The sequence below is a fragment of the Saimiri boliviensis genome, chromosome 12, assembly GCF_048565385.1.
Source record: "Saimiri boliviensis isolate mSaiBol1 chromosome 12, mSaiBol1.pri, whole genome shotgun sequence".
In the NCBI taxonomy this organism is placed as follows: Eukaryota; Metazoa; Chordata; class Mammalia; order Primates; family Cebidae; genus Saimiri; species Saimiri boliviensis.
This window is the reverse complement of record NC_133460.1, coordinates 85,028,942-85,053,707: the sequence shown is the minus strand read 5'-3', so window position 1 is coordinate 85,053,707 and position 24,766 is coordinate 85,028,942. Positions and strand designations below refer to the sequence as shown.

At 42.2% G+C, this 24,766-nt stretch overlaps 1 protein-coding gene across 1 annotated transcript in view; it reads right to left on the bottom strand.

Moving 5' to 3' along the window:
* WNT8B (Wnt family member 8B) overlaps positions 1 to 24,766 on the bottom strand; it is a 27,667-nt gene extending 2,901 nt beyond the window's left edge. Inside the window, exons 1-4 of the mRNA XM_003922299.3 lie at positions 24,538 to 24,766; positions 2,177 to 2,210; positions 1,290 to 1,428; positions 135 to 260 (exon numbers count right to left, since the gene is read on the bottom strand). Coding sequence (XP_003922348.1) covers positions 135 to 260; positions 1,290 to 1,428; positions 2,177 to 2,210; positions 24,538 to 24,605 — 367 coding nt within the window. The 5' untranslated portion in view covers positions 24,606 to 24,766. The remainder of the gene's footprint in view (positions 1 to 134; positions 261 to 1,289; positions 1,429 to 2,176; positions 2,211 to 24,537) is intronic.

Genomic DNA, 24,766 nt, shown 5'->3' with positions numbered 1-24,766 from the left:
ACTCATTCACACATCTTTCACGTGACTTTCTTCATATTTAGACAAATACAGCTCTTCTTCACGCCCCATCAGGCTTTTCATCCGTTATGTGAGTTGAACTGGCTTATGCTCCCCATCCCTACACGGTTACTCACCCAGTTGCCCATTGCGGGAGTCATCACAGCCACAGTTATCAAAATCTCCAAGGCTGCAGTTTCTAGTCAGGGTGTACATGACTCCAGCAGAACTGATGGCATGTACAAATGCTGTCTCCCGATTAGCTAGCAGGAACCAAAAATCCAGAGTTGTTAGAGGGAGGGGTCGCAGCCCAAAGAAATATCAGTCATGCTACCTTTCTTTAATAACCATCATTGTATCGTCTTTTCCCAGCTCCATCCTATTTCCCCATCTTTATTTTTTTTTAACTTTTACTTTTTGCAGAGATAGGGTCTCACTATGTTGCCCAGGCTTGTCTTTAACTCCAGGCTCAAATAGTTTTTCTAACTCATCCTCCCAAAGAGCCTGGGATTACAGGCTTGAGCCACTGTGCCTGGCCTCATCTTTATAGTGTCTCTTACCCTCTTCCATGGTCTGCTTCACCCCTGGCCTTAGCCCTACTATTCTCCTTTCCTGTCTTTTCAGGACACACATTTTATGACCAGGTGGCTAGGGTACTGTTGACACACATGACTGTAAATGATTTGGGTGGGAAAGAGCCTAAGGAAGAAATGGGGAGGGAGATGACTCTGAAGGCAAGGTTGTAAAGAACCCATCCCCACTTTCTCCTGGAACACTAGAGTCTGAGAGTCCCTAAAGAGTGGCCATGCCACTGAGTCCCCTGGTCACATGGCCAGCGACTATCTCTGAGGCTTTAACCTGTGGCCAGGGGGTCCAGTGGCACGGCCACTCTTTATCTTCTCCATGGGACTCTGGTCTCCAAGTCAGTCTCCACTTGCCCAGTACCTCTGCTAAGGAAGGGGCTAAGCAGAATGAGGAATTATGACCCCTGCCTACCTCCTGATGTAACTCATATTGTGAGGTGACCTTTAGCCAACTGGGAGGCCAAGGATGGTATGAGAAGGGAGTAAGGCAAGATCCATTTGTTGAGCAATGATGGTGTTATGAAAGAAAGAAAACTCTACAGGTGGGAAAAAGGAGGTAGAGAAGGAAAAGAGAAGATCCTGGAGATGGAGATGACCTAAGAGAAGAGAGCAGGTGAGGAATAAGGGTGTTGAGGAGGGAAGGGACTATCCCTAGGGCTCTAACCTGTGACCAGGGGGTCCAGGAGCTGTAGACGAAGCTTTTCTTACCACTGCGAAGCCCGCCATAGCTGGACAGCTGCAGGGCTCTCTCAGGGCAGTTCCAGCGGTCCCAGGCAAACTGATACTTGCATTCTTCAATACCACTCTGGGCACCAGCTGCCACACTGCTGGAATAAATCAGGTAAGCCTGTAGGGACATGGGGTAAAAATCCAGACTGAATTTAGGAGGCATTTACCCTAAACTGACCAAATCCTTCTCTTCCTGCTCACGCTCTCATTCCTCCAAAAGAATGACAGAGTAAGCACTTAAATATGCTGTCTCATTTGACATCACAGATACGCTGTGAAATAGGCACGATTTTGTAGTTCAGGAAACCGAGGCTCAGGGAGTGAGGTAGTGCCCAAAGTCCCAGAGCTAGCAAATGGCAGAACTAGAAATGAAACTCAGTTTTATCAGACTCTATTCCCTATTATCCTTTATTCGCTATACTATACTGCCTCTCCAAAATGAGGCCAAATCGCATAATTCATGAAATTTAAGCAGTTCTCATCACATGACCATCTTTGAAAACAACATTTTGGAACTGAAAATGCCATGAATGTAAAGATCATGAGTACAATTCCAGCATTTGGCCCTGAGAAGGGAGTGTGACTTTGCAGCCTGACAGCTATAAAAGGCTGTTGATTTTTATGGCTCTGAAAATTCTAGCCACGAATTCAGAATTAGTGCTCCTGAGTTCTTATCTCAGCTCTGACCGTGGTTTGCTATGTGGTTTTAGATGTATCCCTAACACTCTCTGGGTCTCAGTCTTTCTATCTGTAATATATACAGCATAATAAAAGATATGGATATAATGAAAAATCTACATTTATCATCTTTAGTCAACAGGCTAAGATTAGTGACATCCATATCAATTAAAGCAATTTGTTCTTACCTTTGGACCAGTCATCAGGAAATTGTTCATTGACCTATATGAGAAAAACAAAACAAAAAACAGAATATAATGCAGAGACACCAACTTGTTTCTGCTTCCAAGAGTGGTAAGAATTATTTCAGCAAATGTAATAGGAAGAAAGGGAAGCTAGTTTTACCCAGGAAACACTGCATTACAAACCTAGTAAAGATAATTTACAGCCAAGTGCAGTGGTTCATGCCTGTATTCCCAGCACTTTGGGAAGCTGAGGTGGGCGGATCCCTTGAGGTCGGGAGTTCGAGACCAGCCTGGCCAACATGGCGAAAACCCATCTCTGCTAAAAATGCAAAAATTAGCGGAGCATGGTAGCAGGCACCTGTAGTCCCAGCTACTCAGGAGGCTGAGGCATGAGAATCACTTGAACCCGGGAGGTGGAGGTTGCAGTGAGCCGAGATTACACCACTGCACTCCAGCGTGGACGACAAAGTGAGATTCTGTCTCAAAAACAAAAAACAAAAATGAACTTGCCATATGACTTAGCAATTGCACTCTTGGGCATTTATCCCAGAGAAATGAAGACTTATTTTCACTCAGAAATTTGTACCGGGATGCTCATAGCCACTTTATTCATAATAGTCAAAAACTGAAAACTACCCAATGTCTTTCAAAGGATGAATGGTTTAAAAAACTGTGGTACATGGTCGGGCATGGTGGCTCACACCTGTAATCCCAGCCCTTTGGGCAGCCAAGGTGGGCAGATCACCAGAACAGGAGTTTGAGACCAGCCTGGCCAACATGGTGAAACCCTGTCTCTACTAAAAATACGAAAATACTATGAAATCTAGCAAAACTGAGACCTACTTTTTAAAGCTTGATAGGCAATGTTAAGTCAACTGAAAAGAACCACTGCTCGATCAGGTATAGTAGTACCAGCAAAACACAAAAATAGAATTCAGAATGACTTAAATGAATTCACAGTTTCCAAATTTGGAAATGAGGTTTGGAGATGAATTTCTGATCCTTAAAGACATGTTAGAGGAGTCAGCCAGGCCCTTTGCCTTGGGGAAAGGGGCCTGAGCTTATTCCAACTCAACACTTTTTATGTTAGGAATAATATTCAAAGATTTTGGACATTACCAAGCCTGACAGAGGTAGTTCCCATTTTCCATAAGACAAAAATTATCGGAAAAGAAAACAACCAAACAAATTGAATGACAAAAAAAAAGCTTTGCCATGGCCATGACGTGTCTTCCTGTGAAAGGAGTATAAGCCAGAACTACAGGGAGTGATAGAGATTCTAGAGAATTCTTTCCTAAAAGATCCCACAATATGCAAAGATTTGTATGATGCCCTGGTCTAGCCCAACTGATTAACGAATGAGTCTTAATTGAGAACCTGTCATGGAACAACACTGTAGGCCTTATTTGAACAACATTCCTAAAAAGTGACTTGTATTTGTTTTTTTTTGTTGTTATTTGTTTGTTTTGGTTTTTTGAGAAGGAGTCTCGCTCTGTCTTGCCCAGGCTGGAGTGCAGTGGTGCGATTGCTGCTCACTGCAGACTCCACCTCTTAGGACTTGTGTTTTGTTTGTTCATTTGTTTGTTTTTTGAGACAGAGTCTTGCTCTGTCTTGCCCAGACTGGAGTGCAGTGACACGATCCTGGCTCACTGCAGCCTCTGCTTCCTGGGTTCAAGTGATTCTCCTGTCTTGGACTGCCAAATAGCTGGGATTACAGGCGTGTGCCACCAAACCCAGCTAATTTTGTGTTTTCAGTAGAGACAGGGTTTTGCCATGTTGACCAGGTTGGTCTTGAACTCTTGACCTCAGGCCCACCTCAGCCTCCCAAAGTACTGGGATTATAGGCATGAGCCACTGTGCCCAGCCAACCTGTGTTGCTAACCTCCAAGTTATTTGCAGATGTATTTGAACCTTGAAAAGACTTGGCCGGATGCCATGGCTCACACCTGTAATCCCAGCCCTTTAGGAGGCCAAGGCAGGTCGATCACAAGGTCAGGAGTTCAAGACCAGCCTGACCAACATGGAGAAACCCCATCTCTATTAAAGATACAAAAATTAACCAGGTATGGTGGTGCACACCTGTAATTCCAGCTACTCAGGAGGCTGAGGCAAGAGAATTGCCTGAACCTGGGAGGCAGAGGTTACAGTGAGCCAAGATTGCACCACTGCACTCCAGCCTGGGCAACAGACAAAGAGAGACTCCTTCTCGAAAAAAAAAGAAAAGAAAAGAAAAAAGAAAAGACTGTCCTGTGGTGAGTACCAAAAGAGGAGGATCTTGTTCTTGGTCAATGAGGCAATGGCGTGTTGTCCTTTTGTAGGTAAAATGTAGATTGCATAAAACATAGTAAGTGTGTGTTGTGAGAAGATGCAGAGAACCAAAAAGGAATTTAAGTGTTTGTATGGGCGCCACCTAGGGATAGCTATGCGATTAAAGGAAAGATGCTAATGAACATTGAAGATAAGACATTTTTTTGAAGACATAAATTTTGTTTAACAAATGGAGGCTGCTATACAGACAGAACATGGTAAAAACAGTATACTCCCAGATGGAGGTACAGGCTTCCCATGTCCCCTGAGGCTGTACAGTTGCTGACGCTATTACCCAGATTCAGGACCATTCAAAGGGTTTATGCCTTCCTGAACCCTCCCCACTCTTCTCAGACCTCTGCTTGAACTCTAGACTTGCATATCCAACCATATTCTTGGCATCTCTCCTTCAGTGTTTAACACACATCTCAAGCTTCGCATGTCCAAAGCTGAACTCCTGGTCCCCAGTGCCACCACCCAAGCCTACCCCTTCTGTAGTCTTCCCCATCTTCTCTGTCTAAGTAAAGGACTGTTCCTCCTAGTTGTTCAGACAAAAATCATGGAGTCACCTTATTTTTAATTTATTTTTATTTTTTGTGACCGAGTCTTGCTCTGTCGCACAGGCTAGAGTACAGTGGCACAGTCTTGGTTCGTTACAACCTCTGCCTCCCGAGTTCAAGTGATTCTTGTGCCTCAGCCTCTCAAGAAGCTGGGATTACAGGCATGCACTACCACGCCTGGCTAATTTTTGTATTTTTAGTAGAGATAGGGTTGGGCCACGTTGGCCAGGCTGATCTCAAACTTCTGACCTCAAGCAATCCGCCCACCTTGGCCTCCCAAAGTGCTGGGATTACAGGCATGAGCCACTGTGCCAAGCCAAGAGTCATCTTTGACTCCTTTCTTTCTCTCACATCTGGTTTCAATCTGTCCTCAAGTCCTGCTACCTCCAGCTCAAAATATATCCAGCATCCAACCAGTTCTCAGCACCTTCGCTGTTCTCACCCTGGCTCAAGCTGTCCTCTCTTGTCTGGATTACAGTGAAAGCCGACTGATGGATCTCCTTGCTTCTGCCTTTGTTCTTCCAAATTCTGTTCTCGAAATGAGTGGTCCGTTTAAAGAGTAACACCTTTAAAATACAAATCGAATGTTGCCACTTGCTGCTCAAAATCCTCTAATAATTTCCTATTTCACACCAAGAAGAAGTTCATTCTTAGCGTGGTTTCTAAGCCCTTCACAAATCTGGCCTCCAGTTCCACCTCTAACCTAATCTCCTGTTTTCCCCCTCGCTGTTCTTCGCCAGCTGTGCTGTCTCCTTGTGGTCCCTCTCACCCACCGGGCACTTTCCAGCCTTGAGGTCGTTGCACTGACTGTTCTCTGTTCCTGGAATCCTGGAATGCTTTGGACTTAGTTGTCTACGAGCTTGTTCCTTCACCTACCTCAGCCCTTTAATCACATGTGTCCTTCTCCCTGAGCCCTCCCTTCATCATCCTGTTTAAAATTGCAACTCCATCTCCCCATCCCTTTTCTCTGCAATGAACACTGTATGCTTTATATATTTGTTAATTCACTGTTTGCCTCCTCCCACTAGGCTATAAGCGCCATTAAGGCAAATTGTGTTGTTGTTGTCGGTTGGACTATTTTGTTCACCAAGTATTACCAGTGCCTTGAACAGTGCCTGGCAATAATAAGCGTTTAATAATGTTTATTAAACGCTTATTAAATATATTTTAGGCTGGGTGCAGTGGCTTACACCTGTAATCCCAGCACTTTGGGAGGCTTAGGCGGGTGGATAACCTGAGGTTGGGAGTTCGAGACCAGCCTGATCAACATGGAGAAACCCCATCTCTACTAAAAATACAAAATTAGCTGAGCGTGGTGGTGTGCACCTGTAATCCCAACTTGGGAGGCTAGGCAGGAGAATCACTTGAACCTGGGAGGTGGAAGTTGCAGTGAGTAGAAATTGCACCACTGCACTCCAGCCTGGGCAACAGGAGTGAAACTCCATCTCAAAAAAATATAGATATAGATATAGATATAGATACAGAGGTGTGTGTGTGTGTGTGTGTGTGTGTGTGTGTGTGTTTTAATGTTTGTTGAATGAATGAAGGCAGGAACCCACATTTAGGGGTGGGACTAGGAAGAAATATCGTCTGAGGAAACTCTAAAGGAACAGCTATCTAGAGAGAGAGGGGGACCTCCGCATTCATGCCCGTGGTTCTAACCATCTTGATTAAGTGATGTCTCCCGAACCCTTACCTTCAGCCCTAACTTCTTTCTTAAGATTTGGAGCTGCATTTCCACGTGAAAGCTAGATTTCTCTACTGGGAATGTTTCAAATTGTGAAGACGGTTTATCTAAAAGCTAACTCATCTTTCCTACCAAACTAGCTACTTCTCACTTGACTTATTTTTTTTTTAATTGATGGAACCACCATTTTGCCAAGTCTCTACCAACTTGTTCTCATCATCCAATCAGTTACTAAATGTATAGTCTTCAGCTAGACCCAGCTTCTGAAAGACTGATTCTGATGTCATTCTTCTGCTCAAGAATCTTCCACAGCTTTCCAACTTTTGGTACTCAAGACCCTCCATAATCTGATGACATAACCTTTCCCATCTCATTTCCCATTAAATATCCCCACCTTTAATCAAGGTGGGGGATTAAATATCCAATTAAATATCCAATTCTTTAGTCAAGCTGAACCAGTGGCTATTCCTGAGCACCTATGCATTCATGCCTCTAGGCCTTCGTTCAGCTGTTCTGTTAAATCTCACCTATTAGTATTTGTAGCCAGTGGCACTGGGACAACTGGATATACACATACAAAATGATGATGGATTGTTATTGCACAATATATATTTATTTAACATGACAATCCCCCATCCCCTTTAATTAACTCAAAATGTATCGTATCATAGACCTAAAGTAACTGCAAAAACAGTAAAACTCTTAGAACAAAGGATGCACGTACATTTTTGTGATGTGGGGTTTGGCAGTGGTTTTGTAGATAGGATAAGAAAAGCACAAGTGACAAAGCATAGATAAATTGAACTTCAAAATTAAAAACATCTGCACTTCAAAAAACAGCAAGATAGCAAAAAGATAACTCACAGAGAGCTTAAGCCTGTAATCCCAGCACTTTGGGAGGCTGAGGCGGGTGGATCACGAGGTCGAGAGATCGAGACCATCCTGGTCAACATGGTGAAACCCCATCTCTATTAAAAATACAAAAAATTAGCTGGGCATGGTGGCGCTTGCCTGTAATCCCAGCTACTCAGGAGGCTGAGGCAGAATTGCTTGAACCCAGGAGGCGGAGGTTGCGGTGAGCCGAGATCGCACCATTGCACTCCAGCCTGGGTAACAAGAGTGAAACTCTGTCTCAAAAAAAAAAAAAAAAAAGATAACTCACAGAATGGGAGAAAATATTTGCAATGCAAATATTTGATAAGGAGTTAATATATGCAAATATTTGATAAGGAGTTAATATACAAAATATATAGATGACTTCTAAAACTCAACCACAGCAAAACTTAATTAAAAAATCAGCAAGGGGCTGTGCATGGTGGCTCATGCCTGTAATCTCAGCACTCTGGGAGGCTAAAGCAGGAGGTGAGGAGTTTAAGGCCAGCCTGGGCAAGGTGGTGAAACCCTGTCTCCACCAAAAAATACAAGAATTAGCTGGGTGTGGTGGCATACACCTGTAGTCCCCAGCTACTCGGGAAGCTGAGGCAGGAGAATGGCTTGAACCCGGAAGGCGGAGGTTGCAGTGAGCCAAGAGTGCACCACTAAACTCCAGCCTGGGCAACAGAGCAAGACTCTGTCCTAATCAATCAATCAGTGTGTTAAAAAAAATCAGTAAGGGACTTGAATAGATATTTCCTCAAAGAAGATATGCAAGTAGCCAATAGGCACATGAAAAGATGCACAATATCTTTTTGGAGTGATTAAAATGTTCTAAAATGGATTGTGGTGAGGGTTGCACAGATCCATGAATTGGCTAAAAAAAATTAGTGATCTGTATACTTTTAAAGAGTGCCTTTTGTGGTGTGTGGATTATACCTCAAAAAAGCTCTTATTTAAAAATCTCACTTATTCTTGATTAAGTACTGGTGCAAAAGCCACAACCAGCACATCTTGAAGTCTCACAGCAAGTTTTCTCTGTTTCCTGTTAAGGTTTCCCTTCCCTCCCTTATGCTTGACTGTAAGTTTGGGCTGCCTTAATTATCTCTGTATACCCTCCACTTCCTAATCTAGTACTTTGAGCATTGTAAGCGCCTATAAAAGTGAATTCAATAAAAGGATTTTGAACTAAAAAAGATAGATCATCAGATGCAACAGAGAATTTAAGGAGAAAAAGAACTGCAGGCCAGGCTCGGTGGCTCAAGCCTGTAATCCCAGCACTTTGGGAGGCTGAGGCCGGTGGATCACGAGGTCAAGAGATCGAGACCATCCTGGTCAACATGGTGAAACCCCGTCTCTACTAAAAATACAAAAAAATTAGCTGGGCATGGTGGCGTGTGCCTGTAATCCCAGCTACTCAGGAGGCTGAGGCAGGAGAATTGCCTGAACCCCGGAGGCGGAGGTTGCGGTGAGCCGAGATCGCGCCATTGCACTCCAGCCTGGGTAACAAGAGCGAAACTCCGTCTCAAAAAAAAAAGAAAAGAAAAGAAAAGAAAAGAACTGCAAAAAGATTCTGAGGAATATTAGAAGTCTGTGGCAAGCCAGTGCTCCCACTAATTTTTTAATGTAGTGAGCAGATGACTGCTACATTAGCACATGATCATACTACAAGAGTAACAGGCAGCAAACACTGAGCATGTGTACACAGAGGTTAGTGCTCTAATCAAACCTTTAGCAGAGTCAATCTGACACTCTTAGTGCTATGTATAATTGTTATTGTGCCTCATGGTAATTAGGTATAAGTGGTGAGCAAGTTACATAAATAACCGTGGTTAGTTGTGTTTTTACACAACCAAGTAAAAACTGTATAATTATTTCTTCTTGTGTTAGTCCTCCAGTATACGTGTGTGTATACACTGATATGTAAAGTTTAATCATATCACGTAATAATAGCTAGCATTTGTCAAGTATGTGAGGAACTCTGCTAAGTGCTTTACCTGTATCATCTTTTTAAATTTTCATAGCAACTCCATGGGGTGGGTACTATACTTTTCACTGAGTGTTTATTTTGTGCACTCCAAGTACATTTATTTATTTATTTATTTATTTATTTATTTATTTAGAGACTCTGGCTCTGTAGTTCGGGCTGGAATACAGTACCCTGACCATGGCTCACTGCAGCCTCGACCTACCGGACTCAAGCAATCTTCCCACCTCAGCCTCTGAGTAGCTGGGACTACAGGCACATGCCACCATGCCCAGCTAATTTTTGTATTTTTTAGTAGAGACAGGGTTTCACCACGTTGGCCAGGCTACTGTCGAACTCCTGACCTCAAGTGATCCACCCACCTCGACCTCCCAAAATGCTGAAATGACAGGAATGAACCACCACACACGGCATATTTTTATTTTGTATTTTTTGTAGAAATGGGGTCCGTTTCATTGCCAGGACAGACCAAGTGCTTTTTTTTTTTTTTTTTTTTTTTTTTGAGACGGAGTTTCGCTCTTGTTACCCAGGCTGGAGTGCAATGGCGCGATCTCGGCTCACCGCAACCTCCGCCTCCTGGGTTCAGGCAATTCTCCTGCCTCAGCCTCCTGAGTAGCTGGGATTACACGCACGTGCCACCATGCCCAGCTAATTTTTTGTATTTTTAGTAGAGATGGGGTTTCACCATGTTGACCAGGATGGTCTCGATCTCTTGACCTCGTGATCCACCCGCCTCGGCCTCCCAAAGTACTGGGATTACAGGCTTGAGCCACCGCGCCCGGCCAGACCAAGTGCTTTTAAAAGTGTTTTACATATTTTAAGTTTATATAATTATCACAATTTTATGAGGTAGAAACTATTATATCTTCCATTTTATAGAAACAGAGACTGAAGCGTAGAGTGGTCAGCCAGCCTCACACAGCTAGTTAAGTGGTAAGGCCAGGACTGGATCCCTGGCAGTCCTACTCTGGAGCGTGTATTCTCCCTGCTGTACTTTTCCACAGCCCGCATTTCCCTTGCTCTTATTCCCACTGACTAATCCAGGAATCCTAATTCCTGAAAAATTCTTCTTAAGTATTTCTGAGAGGTCTAAGCAATCATTTGCATACACTCATGAATACGCCCAGTTAACTGTCACATTGTCTCTGCTACTTTTTTATCCTTTCATTGCACCAGCTTTCGCTTCTATGTCCACAAGACAACCACATCTGCCAGGGCAAAGGCTCTGCTTTCTTATTCATTCATTCATTCATTCATTCATTTATAGATAGAATCTCACTCTGTCACCCAGGCTGGAGTGCAGCGGCGTGACCTCAGCTCACTGCAACCTCTGACTCCCTGGTTCAACTGATTCTCCTGCCCCAGCCTCCCGAGTAGCTGGGATTACAGGCGTGCACCACCACACCCAGCTAATTTTTGTATCTTTAGTAGAGACAGGGTTTCACCATCTTGGCCACGATGGTCTTGATCTCAGGACTTTGTGATCTACCTGCCTCAGCCTCTCAAAGTTCTGGGATCACAGGCATGAACCACCACGCCTGGCTTAGGCTCTGCTTTATCTGGGTAGCATCATATCCACTGGGCATGTTTTCCAGGGACTGTTCCTGCTCACACTGGGTTCTATGTATAAAAGAGTAGGGATCAACAAATACTAAAGGACACTGTAGGCAGAGGTGGGGAGGGGACACCGTGTGTGGCTGAATGACAGGTTTATGTTATGAGAAATATGTCTTTAGGTGATTTTGTCACTGTGCAAACATCATAGAATGTACTTACACAAACCAAGATGGCTAGCCTACTACACACTCATGCTATATGGTATACCTATTGCTCCTAGGCTATGTTATTGTACTAACTACTGTGGGCAATTATAACATGATGGTAAGTATTGGTTTATCTAAACAAAACATAGGCTAGGCATGGTGGTTCATACCTGTAATCCCAGCACTTTGGGAGGCTGAGGCAGGTGTATCACCTGAGGTTGGGAGTTTGAGACCAGCCTGGTCAACATGGTAAAACCCCAACTCTACTAAAATACAAAAATTAGCCAGTCATGGTGGTGCTTGCCTGTAGCCCCAGCTACTCGAGAGGCTGAGGCAGGAGAATTCCTTGAACCCGGAAGGCAAAGGTTGCAGTGATCCAGGATTGCACCCACTGTACTCCAGTCTGGCAACAGAGCCAGACTCTGTCTCAAACAAACAAACAAACAAAAATATTTTAAATGGTGTACTTCTATAGGGCACTCACTGTGAATGGAGCTTGCTGAAATGGAAGTTGCTATGGGTGAATCAGTGAGTGAGGGAGTTAATGGGAAAATCTAGGACATTACTGTAGACTACTGAAGATTTCATATGCACTGTACACCTCTGCTGAGCTAAGTTTATTTTAGAAATTTCCTCAATAATAACCTTCGCTTGCTGTAACTTTGTTACTTTGTAAACTTTTAAATTTTTTAAACTTTTTGACTCTCGTAATAATACTTAGCTTAAAACACAAATATATTGTACAGCTGTACAAAAATATTTTCTTTCTTTACATCCTTTTTCTTTAAGCTTTTTTCTATTAATGTTTTTACCTTTTAACCAAGACACACACACATTGGCCTAGGCCTGCACAGGGTCAGGATCATCAATATCACTGTCTTCCAACTACACATCTTGTCCCACTGGAAAGTCTTTGGGGGCAATAACACACACGAAGCTGTCATCTCCTCTGCTAATGTTTTTTTCTGAATAACTCCTGAAAGGCCTGCCTGAGGCTATTTTACAGTTAGCTTTTTTTTTCTTTTCATAGGTAGAAAGAGGATACTCTAAAATAACAATGAAAAAGTATAATGTAGCAAGCACATAAGCCAGTAACATAATCATTTATTATCAAGTATTATGTACTATATATAATTATATGTGCTATGTTTTGATACAACTGGCAACGCAGTAAGTTCATTTACACCAGCGTCATCACAAACACGTGAGTAATGTGTTGAGCTGCGAAGTTCAGATGGCTACCATGTCACTAAGCAATAGGAACTTTTCAGCTCCATTATAATCTTATGGGACCACTGTCATATATGCGATTCACCATCCACAAAAATGTCACCATGCAGTGCATGACTGTATATAAAAGCTCTCTGGTCTGAGCATGGTGGCTTATGCCTGTAATTCTAGCACTTTGGGAGACTGAGTGGGTGGATCACTTGAGGTCAGGAGTTCAAGACCAGCCTGGCCTACATGGTAAAACTCGTCTCTACTAAAAATACAAAAATTAGTGGTGTGGTGGCACGCATCTGTAATCACAGCTACTCGGGAGGCTGAGGCAGGAGAATCGCTTGAACCCGGGAGGCAGAAGTTGCAGTGAGCCGAGGTTGTGCCACTGAGCTCTTTGTACATTCTGCTCATTTTTTCTGTAAACTTAAGTCTGCTCTAAAAAATGGATCCATTAATTTTTTTTTTTTTTTTTTTTTTTTTTTTTAAGAAAGAACAGGCAGGGCTCGGTGGCTCACGCCTATAATCCCAGCACTTTGGGAGGCTGAAGCGGGTGGATCACGAGGTCAAGAGATCGAGACCATCCTGGTCAACATGGTGAAGCTCTGTCTCTACTAAAAATACAAAAATTAGCTGGGTGTGGTGGTGCGCGCATGTAGACCCAGCTACTTGGGAGGCTGAGGCAGGAGAATTGCTTGAACCCAGGAGGCGGAGGTTGTGGTGAGCCAAGATAGCGCCATTGCACTCCAGCCTGGGTAACAAGATTGAAACTCCGTCTCAAAAAAAAAAAAAAAAAAAGAACAAATGTCTTTTGACCCCATTTAGAGTTTGACTTTTCCGCTTAGGTATCAAAACAGTCACTTGTGTAAAAGGGTCTTATAGAGTTTTAGTAAAATATATATTTTTTAGGTTTGGCTTATAGCACCCCTCCTAGTAATCCTCCCACCCACTTTGTTGGTCTGTAACCAGGGAGCTTGGTAACAAATTCAAGTGACAAGCTTCATTGCTGGAACTTCTCAATTCTCTTACTTAAGAGCAAATGCACTCTTGGGAAGACTCCACAGTCACTCATTTAGATAAACTTCTGGGGCTTGTATCCCTACCCATTCTCCTGATGTAGCCAGCTATGCTGAATACAGTTGGTGAGCCCAAAGGGTGATCTTTTCAAAGAGTGCCAAGCTTGCAAATAAATGGGAGATTTTTTTAAAAGTATTAAATTGTCTCTCTAGAGTTGCGCTGATACACTTTCCATGTTCAGCCTTCAGGGACCTCATACTGAAAGTGCCTTGCTCACCTAGGAGCAGTGTGCATTGGCCATGGAACTCTGGCCATTGCTGACTCAACTACCCTGGACTTCCTCCATCCCTCTAATGATCTCTGGAGAATAAGCACCAGTGCACTTTCTGATTACCTTGAGAGCTAGCAGTTGCCATGGACTTAAAAGCAAATAAGGGGACTAGGATCTGGCCAGATAAGCAGATAATTCCTCAGTAAGACTCTGACAGAAGCTAGCCCTATTGCTGTCTCCAGGTACCTAAAGAGGGTGACTTTGGTGAAAGCATCTTCCCCAGAATTGTCCCTGGCCTTACTGTAATTCCCAGTGGTGAGGGGTGTAACAACCACACGCCACCAACTACCATTAGCTGTTGGGTGGCCGTACTACCTGACCTAGATAGGACTGGATCTTCTCCCTACCCTACTCCCATCTCGTGGTATCTGTCTTTTTTTTTTTTTTTTTTTTTTTTTTTTTTGAGACAGAGTCTCGCTGTGTTGCCCAGGCTGCACTGCAGTGGCATGATCTCAGCTCACTGCAACCCCTGCCTCCCTGGTTCAAGCAACTCTTGTGCTTCAGCTTCCCAAGTAGCTGAGACTATACAGGTTATGCACCACCACTGTCAGCTAATTTTTGTATTTTTAGCAGAGACAGGGTTTTGCCATATTGTCCAGGCTGGTTTCGAGCTCCTGACCTCAAGCAATCTGCCCACTTTGGCCTCCTAAAGTGCTGGGATTACAGGTGTGAGCCACTGCATCTGGCCTCGTAGTGTCTGTCTTGCTTTAGTGTTCGCTTAGAGGTCTTTCATCAGTCTAGGACAGTAAAGTACAAAATGTAGATTGCATGGGAATCCTCTTGGGGAGTTTATTGCACATGCAGACTCCTGGGCCCCAGCTCCAGAGGCTCTTGTTCAGTGGCAGTTGTCAGGGAGGAGGGAGAATGAGTGGTAGAGAGCTGCATGCCCAGGTTCCCAAGATGGTTATACTGCAGGTAGTCCACTTGAGAAACACCGGGCCAGAGAAAGAACAGGGAGATGCTTGCAAGCGTCTAATACCTAAGTAATAATTTGAGGGGCTGGGAGACTTAGATTATTTCTACACTCTTCTGGAAAATGGCTCTCCAACTGCAACATTCTCTTTTTTTGTATCTGGGTGAGGTGTCTTCTGGTTTTGGTAGTTCTCAAAGCTTTCATTGCCTGAAAGGACTGGACCTCTAGCTGCACTGATTACGTTAGTCATGGGTCTGTTTCCTTCTTTGTAGTTTTCCTTTGTGTTACAGTGTTTCCAGCAATTACTGCTGACTTGCCTGTGCACACCTTTCCAGACTAGAAATCAAATATTTGCTGGGGGTTGGGAGGCAATATACCCAGAAGGATTCCAAGTTTTTGCCTGGGGCTATCTGTCCTCTAGCCCCGCCATTCACTACCTCCACTCGCAGAAGTTTTTAAGGCCACAGCTATTATCTTACATTCTTAGACCTACTGTGCATGCTTGTCACCAACCCTGAAGAAAGCAACTCACTCTTAGGTCTATCCTTTTTCCTGTAAGCTTCTAAGGCTCATGCTTCTCCCAAGTTGATTTTCCAGCAGTAAGAATATGGGAGAGCAATCATCACCCCCACCTTTTCTGAGAGCTCATAATAATGTCTCACTGTAAGAAGCATCTCCTGTCACTTGATCCCACCTAGGCTGGTGGTCAAACTGCATCCCTCTGTCCCTGCCTTCCCCTCCTCCTTTAATATGAACACTTACAAAGAAGTTCTTTCTCCTTCCTTTCAATGTGTGTCTTGGTCCTTGCTATTCTCCTTGCTGAATGTCTTTTCCAAGCTGTTAAAAACCATCCGTGGAGGCTGGGCATGGCGGCTCATGCCTGTAATCCAAGCACTTTGGAGGCCAAGGCGGGCAGATCACCTGAGGTCGGGAGTTCAAGACCAGCCTGACCAACATGGTGAAACCCCATCTTAAAAGAAAAAAAAAAAAAAAACCAGCCATGGATACAGATACATTAGTAGTTGTAAGGCTGCAGGTAATGTCCAAAGCAGAGCCCTGCAGACTTTCTATCATTTTCTGTTGCTTCGCTGCTCTAGGGATCTTCTAACCTTGCAACACATTAGTGGCTATAATCTAGCCACAATTAAAGTTTTTTTCATTTAGGGCACTATAGCTCCTCAAACACGCATGCTTTTCTGAATTATGTGGCTTCTCCCCTGGGTAGCTTTGACTTCTGAATTGCCTAGTACATAATCAGCCTGATCCACAGTAAAACTTTTTCCCAGGAAGCTGGGACGGTAGGGGAGGGACTTCAGATTAACCCAAATACAAATGCCACAGCTTCTCTTTTAGCTCTTGGATAGCCTCCAATCTTCTTTTGTTTATTTATGTGCTTAGGCTGGTTTTTTTTTTTTTTTATTGTTTGTTTGTTTATCTAACATTCACTATCCATAGATACACACACATTCATAGAAAGAGCCCTTCTTTACCTGTTACCATCTGAAGAAGTTTACATTATTTTATGACATTAGGAAGTGCACAGAAAATGGCAAGTTTCCATTCTCTGTCTAGTATATCTCGTTGTAGACAAGGGGTTTAAACCACTAACCAATTCACACGTTAAACTGTTTCTTCCTTTTTGGGGGCTGTTCTCCAAACTAGCAGAGCCCACAAGATGGTTTCTGCCACATCACATTGTATGGTTTGCAGTTTCACAGTCATGGTGACAATACATGCCTGATTCTGGATAGCCCATGCCACAGATGGGCACTGGACCAGAGTGCCAGGTACCATGCCATGCCACATTTAGACATACATCTGCCTTTGCACAACGAGGCCAAATGTGTGTGCTGGACTTCCTCTCCCCTTAGCAACAGCGTTCTTTCCCAGTAAGCTCCTCAGCCTGATGCAGCAAGCTTCTTACAGGCCAGTGCCACAAGTGTGCCAGGTATGTCTCAATGCATTTGAATCCCAGTGGTTTATGTAGCTTAGATTTAAGTTACAGTTTTCCTGTTTTTAAAAAAAAACTAAGGTTCTGGCCAGGTGTGGTAGCTCATGCCTGTAAACCTAGCACTTTGAGGAGTTGAGGTGGGCAGATCACCTGAGATCAGGAGTTTGAGACCAGCCTGGCCAACATGGTGAAACCCCGTCTCTACTAAAAATATAACAATTAACCAGGTGTGGTGGTAGGCACCTGTAATCCCAGCTGCTTGGAAGGCTGAGGCAGGAGAATCTCTTGAACCCAGGAGGCAGAGACTGCAGTGAGCCAAGACTGTGCCACTACACTCCAGCCTGCTGAAAAGAGCAAAACTCACACTCAAAAGAAAAAAAAAGAAAAAAAAGGAGTACAGGGTTAAAGGCTAAGGGGAGGGTATGGAGTAGGGAAACTGCCTGGAGCTATAGCTGGAAGGTGCTCCAGTGATAGCAGCTTTCTCTTAGAAAGTTCTGACATTAGCTTTTCACTCCATAGAACTCTCAAAATGCCTTGGGCTGGAAAGAGCCCAGAGATAGCTCTTCTGAGTGAGTTTCCATGTGACTGTCTCTGTTCCACAGCTTCTGACCTATAGAACACATGTGAACGGCACACACAAAGGCATGTTCACACTTGCGCACACGCACAATTACATGGAAAGTAGGAATTACAAATAACCATGAAATAATATCCCATTGGTCCCAGATTTTCTTCATTACCCTTATCTGATCATCCCTGAGGGTATTTGAACTAGGAACTATTCACTATACAATTTGAGAGAGTTGAGTTTAAAATGCAAAATTTTTTTTCAAGGGTGAAAAGCATGACTAATTCTTACCCATTCTACAGTACTGAAATCAGGCTTTCCTATTTAACTAGGGAAGGGAATTAGGAGTAGAAGTTACAAGGTATCTGAAGTCTTGAAAAGAAGTACTCAGACTTTCAAAGACAAATTTCCTCCTACTTAAAAATGTGTCAAGAGGGAACAAAGCTGGTATCAGTGGAGGGATCTATTTCAGCAGGGCGGTAGAACACAAGCCAGATTGCAGAGCGTGAGGAGTTAGGGGCGGCTAGTGCTGACTTGTTGTAGGAGGACAGCATTGAAAGAAAAAAGAGAAATGATTGCAGTGGAGACTGGGAACAAAGGAAGGTCTCTTCCTTCCTTCCTTCCTTCCTTTCTTCCTTCCCTTCCTCCCTCCTTCCCTCCCTCCCTCCTTTCTTTCTTTTGTTCTTTCTTTCTTTTCTTTCTTTGGAGAGTTTCGCTCTTGTTGCCCAGATTGGAAGGTTGGAGTACAATAGCATAATCTCAGCTCACTGCAACCTCTGCCTCCCAGGTTCAAGCGACTCTCCTGCCTCATTCTCCCTAGTAGCTGGGATTATAGGCAGATGTCATGACAGCCAGCTAATTTTTTGTATTTTTAGTAGAGACAAGGTTTCGCCATGTTAGTCAAGGCTGGTTTTGAACTCCTGACCTCAGGTGATCCGCCCACCTTGGCGTCCCAAAGTGCTGGGATTACAGGCGTGAGCCACTGCACCTGGCCAAAGGTATTTTTCCAGATGAGTATAGAAAGGAACATTCGAGAATGCGTAGCTTTTGGTCATATTCCCCTATCTAGTTCACCATCTGTTTCTTCAGAGGGAGTTCAGCCCTGTAAATCATTCTAAAAATGTTTTTTATAAATGTTAATTTTCTATGTACTAATTCAGTGCCCTAAAATATGAAAAGACAAAACAAGTCTTGCAAGCCAATTGTCCCACAGGACAAGTCTGTACCGTGGATCTTTGCAAAAGAAGCTCTGGCAGATTCCTTCGGAAGTGAATCACAAATCACAAATGTTCAGGGGGTCATCTTTTCCCCTGCAACTGCTATGTCATTTGTATTGCAGGATTTTTTTTTTTTTTTTTTTTTTTTTTTTTTTTTTTTTTTTTTTTTTTTTGAGACAGAGTTCGCTCTTGTTACCCAGGCTGGAGTGCAATGGCGCGATCTCAGCTCACCGCAACCTCCGCCTCCTGGGTTCAGGCAATTCTCCTGACTCAGCTTCCTGAGTAGCTGGGATTACAGGCACGCGCCACCATGCCCAGCTAATTTTTTGTATTTTTAGTAGAGACGGGGTTTCACCACGTTGACCAGGATGGTCTCGATCTCTCGACCTCGCGATCCACCCGCCTCGGCCTCCCAAAGTGCTGGGATTACAGGCTTGAGCCACCGCGCCCAGCGTATTTCAGGATATTGTATAGTGATAGGATATCTTCCCTGTCCTCATTTCCTTCTTTCTTTGTGTATTGTAGCAAGCCCTGCTGAGAAATACTAAGCTACAGAAAATCACGTCAGCACTTAGCATCTAAATGAGGACTGCTGCGGGGTTAAGCTATACTCAGGATCCTTTCCTCAGTCTCTAAGTGAGAGCTGCTAAGAACAGCTCAAGCCACCATTCCCAGAAAGCCTGAGATCACAGGAACTTTTTCTGCAGTCATGACGGAGGCAGAGAATTCTGTTTTGTTTTCTGATCTTGTTGCCTTGGTCCCTGCAGTACAGACTTTAGAAAATATTTATGTTTTGCATTGATGGATACAATACCAGTTTATATCAGTATCAGGAAGGTAGGTCTACATGGTAACTCTAAGAATTATCCTCTAAAACAACTAGGTGAACAGTTTAAGATTGGAAAATTAACAGGTTTTGGTGCTTTAGTGCCATTTTTACCACTTAATGGAATTAAATCCAAATAGATGGTAAAATGGTCTCTCCGCAATCTGATCCAACCATCAATTTCTACTGTCTTCGCTAACCAGCCACAGGTCCAATAGAAATAAACTCAAACATGCATTTGAATGGCTTACTCCCTTTTGCTAGTTTGTATTCTTGATTTTCTCCCAAGGACAATGGGAGAAATGTACAATGTTCCCCAAACTTCATTCTAACTAGTGGCCTGGATCTCTCAGACACAGGATAGATAATCTTTTTTGCTATCCCTCTTCCTCCTATTTTGAACCATGGTAGTTTGGAAGTTTAGACTAAGAGAACTATATGCAGTTAAAAATGCTACAGAAAGTATAGATGAAATAAGATTGGTCAGAGATTGATAACAGTTAAAGCTGAGTTATTGGGGTTTGTTATACATGCTGTTCTCAGCCTTTGAAAAAACATATTTTTTCCCATAATATTAAAATTTTAAAACAAACCCAATTATCCTGAAAAGCAATAATCTTCAGAATCCGGGCTCCACCAGATGCCTTGGATTAAGGTGAGGAAATGCCACACAGGATAATGTGGACAATCTCCTGGTTCACTATTTAGTATCCTAGATATCAATAAGGAATGGAAACTTCAAAGTGTGTATGATAAACCTAAAGAAACTGAGTACAGGAAAAGGACTGAAATTCATAGCAGCAAAAGGTAATTGCAGTTTTGAATGAAGGGGAAATTCCTCCTAAAGTAGGATGGTGTCAGTTTGGCCTGGAGAGTATAAGAATTTCATCTACAGAGCTGCAGAGAAAGACTGACCTATCGACCGTCTTACAGGGTCTTATTGGGACTACTGGAATATAGCCCCATAATGTGCCAGTACCATAGGCTGCTGAAGTTGCAAAAACAACCTAGTTTTTAAAAGCAAGTTTGGACTGGTCTGATGATGGTGAATTTCAATGATCCCCTTATGATCTGATTTTCTCTGGGCTTGGAGAAAACTCTAACCTAAGAAGCATACAGAGAAATGAAATGATCAATAACAGGGGCTTACAATAAAGATTGAGAAAAACAAACCATAAAAGTTTAGCTTATAATGAGACTGAAGCGTCTGCCCAAAGTGGATGGTAGTTTCCGTTGAGAGGTCCTAGGAGTGCAGGTATATTTCAAGTGGGACGCAATGGGGAATGTTATTTATGTGACCCAAGCTCAGTGTTTCCCCCAGCTGTTAACCCAGCCTGATCCTTTACCGAGTGAAAAAAAAAAAAAATCCACTTTCTGAAAAATAAAGATTTATCCTAAGAAAAATTATATTGACCTCGTTTTCTAAGCCATATGAATTCTCCCCCACTTTTCTGATGAAAATAGACGAGCGTCACTGGAGCCCAGAAAAAAGGAATTTTATTAATAGTCCTAAGAGATAATAGTACTGTCCAATATAGAGCAGCATTAAACCAATTTTCCCAGTTGGGAAAAAGAAAAGAAAAAAGAAATATCTTTCCATGGAAGAGAGAGGGTTTGGATTCAAACTCCTTTTCGTCTGGTCCTTTTTTAATGCCTCATTTGTCACTATGTAGTATCACACAAAGGAGATCCTTCTTTGTGTCATATTGCTATCCACGAAAAACTGAAACAAAGATGCATCTTAGAGTATCCTTCTTGAACAAAACTAGTTTCATAAGAAGAGCTGTAATGAAGTGTCTTTTCCCAGGACCCTCACAGCCTTTGTTGTTATTAATAATTGTAATATAAGAGCTATTGTCTTTCATGACAAGAGAAATAGAGATTCTAGAAGGAAACACATAGGGCTCAAGTTGCGGAGGCCATCAGCGAGAAACCTGGGAATTCTCAAAGCCCTCAGGCCTTCCTACAGTGCAGCTGATGTAGCTCACCTCAGAGCTACTCCACAAATCCCAGCTTTTTTTTTTTTTTAATGGATCAGGAACTTTTTTTTAAATGAACCAGGGATGCTTTTAAATTACTCTTTTGTACTGTCATATTTTTTTTCCCAGATTCCAAAGCAGCTCCTCACACCTTACTTTCTCTCTCTCTCTCTCTCTCTCTCTCTCTCTCTCTCTCCCTTTTTTTTCTTTTGTTACACCTTACGTTTTATTTATCTGACTTCGGAGATTCCCAGTCTCTTTAAGGATGAAAATCCGCTCCTATCGTGACAGTTTTAGTGGATCCTCACTTGATCATATTCGGCTTTTTTGTATTTGTTTGTGAGAAAACCTCAACATGGCAAAAACTTATGACAGAACCCCCGTATAAATTCAGTAATTTGTAAATTAGTTTGTATTTTATTGTTCATAACATGCACCTAAAAGTAGTAGCACATAGTGTGGAAAACAATAATTTCAGCTCTACACAATGCTTGGTGAGAATATGGATTCAAAGACCCTTCTCCAATAACCGATTCCTTCGCCAGTCAGGAATCCCACATGTCATTATCAGATGAGATTTCAAGAGCCATAGAAAGGTTACTCTAAAACATAAATGTAGAGGACCAAAATATTAGTGTTTTTCAAAAGCTGCCTTAAAATCCGAAGATTTTAGACAAATTCTTTTCCTAATGCAGAAGAGAAATGGACTCTTTTAAATTCCTGCTGCAGACCTTTGGAAAGAAGTGGAGGTGGTAGCTTCTGTTGAAGAATGAGAGCAGAACTACCGATTACTTTTGTGTCCAGGGGCATCCTTCTGATTTGGTGGTGACCAACTTAGGTGGGGAGAGAGCGAGAAATGAACAGAACTGGGTAAGACCCAGTGTCATTATGAGATATCATTTGGAGTAAGATGGGGCCGACCAGTTAAGGCAAAACAGTTTCTAGGCCTGCTCATTCCAGATGATTAAGTGCATTGGAAGAAAAATCAAATTGGTTCCTCTCTGGCCACCATTATAATCATCATCATCTGCTTGGCTTATCCTGCATTCTCATTCTCTTTCTTTGGAGCCATAAGGATTAAGACAAATAAATTCAAAGGAAAGAATTTTCTCAAGTTACTAAAAGACAGTTCTCCTCGGAAGTGTCCCAACTATAAAAAACTGTAGCAAATACTTTTCAAAAAACTTATCTTGTACTGATTTACCTAGTAAAACTGCATATGATAGGGGAATCTCATCATTATTCTCGCCTTTTCAAGCCCATCTGCTGATGGACTTTTTTAGACAGTAATTTCAGGCAGGCCTACAATTGAATAGACAAGCAGAAATTGTGATTCTCTATTTGTTAAATGCTTTTGAGGTCCTTACAAAAAAGGTTGATAATGAAGTATTAAGAGAAGCATTTCAAAGGCTGTGGTTGGTCAAATTTCTCTGCATGGCATAAAGGGGAAGACAACCTTATGCAAAACCCTGATAGTTTCATTAGAAGCATAATCAAGATTTAACGTGAAATTTAAAAGTGACTTTTCAAATGCCACCACAGATTCTTGATGAAGTACAAATGTTTAATTTAAATTGGGGCTTATAGGAAAAAGCAATTAAAATCTAATTGTATTATACAGGAGATTTTTACATTTTTCTCCTCAAAGTCAGGCAAGGGGAGGAGGGGTTCTTAAACCCTGTTTTTTAAATTAGAACTTTCTTTCACATCTCTTTTTTCTTTTTTCTTTTTGAATCCAGACACTTGAATTTGGACAGACAAGCAACCCAGCCACCTTTCAGTGTGGCTGTGTCAGTATCGGAATGAAATGAACATGACCCCCTCCAGCAGGGAAGGGAACACACAGTAAAGGTATTTTTTATAGAACAATTCACAGTGCCCTGGTGACTAGGAAAAGGAATCTCGTGTTTCTCTTTTGCTGATACTGAATCAGCTGAAGAACACCATGAACATCAGTAGAAATGCTCTGAAATAGTCTCCTCTCCCTTTTGTCTTTTTGTTCTCATGAGGGGGAGAGAAGAGAGACTTTTTTTTTAATGTTGAAATATTTAATTAAAATGCCAATTAAAAATGTACTAATTGGTGATTCTGCTTATAATTAGAAATGTTGCAAATTATTGTATTAACTTGCAAATAGTTTTATGAAGTTGGCATACTTATCAACATTCCAATAAAGATGGCTACACTCATTTACGATAAAAATATATTTTCCATTCTCACAGGAAGCTTATCTCAGCAAAGAAATTTCTTTTCTTGCTTCCTCAACAGTTTGCGTAGCAATTGGATTTATATCTTAGTTAAATAGATGGTCAAAATGAGAGATGATGAAGAGAGAGACTGAGCTTATATCTGAACTGGAGAGCAACTCCAAACACCCTAGCATCCTGCATTCTGTATGTTATTGGGTACTTGTGTATTTGCTTATGAACAGTTGCATGTATAGATAGTTTATGTGGTTTCCAAGAGATAAATGAGAATGGTGATGATATTCTTTAGCATTTCTGTTTATAATTTACAAAGCACTTCCATATACTTTATCTGATTTTCTGAGCAATTTAGAAATGTTTGTAAATTGAACAAATTAAATAAATGTGTTGAGACATTTATATTTCTAAAATATTTAGTTTCAAACATGTTTGTTAACCCAATGCCCACTTAGTAGTTTACATAACATTTTTTATGTCTAGAAAATGACAATTTGAGCAATTACTTAAAATATCCTGAAAACAAAAATAAAGTCAGACAGTCCAAAGTAAGAGCTCATTAAATTTTGTCTCCAGACTTCACCTGAAGATCAGATTCAATAAATAGAACTTGCTTTGAACTACTGTCCTCCTCTCCACAAGGCCGACATCAGGATTTGGTTTTAAAAAAAAAAAAGGAGGGGGGGGGCTGCTGTCCATTTTCCCCCACATCACTTGGAAGATTTGTGGAATAGCAATTTATAAAAATAGGAACTCCTCCTCCCATTATTAGTCCTTTATTGGTAAGGGTCCTAAAGATTCACTAAATCAGCCACAAATTTAGAAAGAGCCCTACTCCATAGAACAGTTTTTCATAGGAGAGATCTCAAGCCTTCCTACATTTCTGGAAATGAAATGAGCTTTATCCAACATATTACATACACTTACCTGTTCCCAGTTTCAGGTAAGGGTCCGGTTACTTACCAGCTGTGGCTGAGTTGGAGGACACAGGTAAAAAGAGAGATGTACACAGAAGGCTTTGAAAGAAACATAATCCTCTGGAGTAACAGCTAGAGAAAATTCTAAAAAAACTGGGAGATGGATAGGCAAGATGGAGAAATATTCTCCTCAGTGGCAGTGGGATGGAATTCTCAAAGCCCAACTTTCTTGGTGTGTAAGCGATCCCAAACAGAGTTAAGGGGAGGTGAAATGG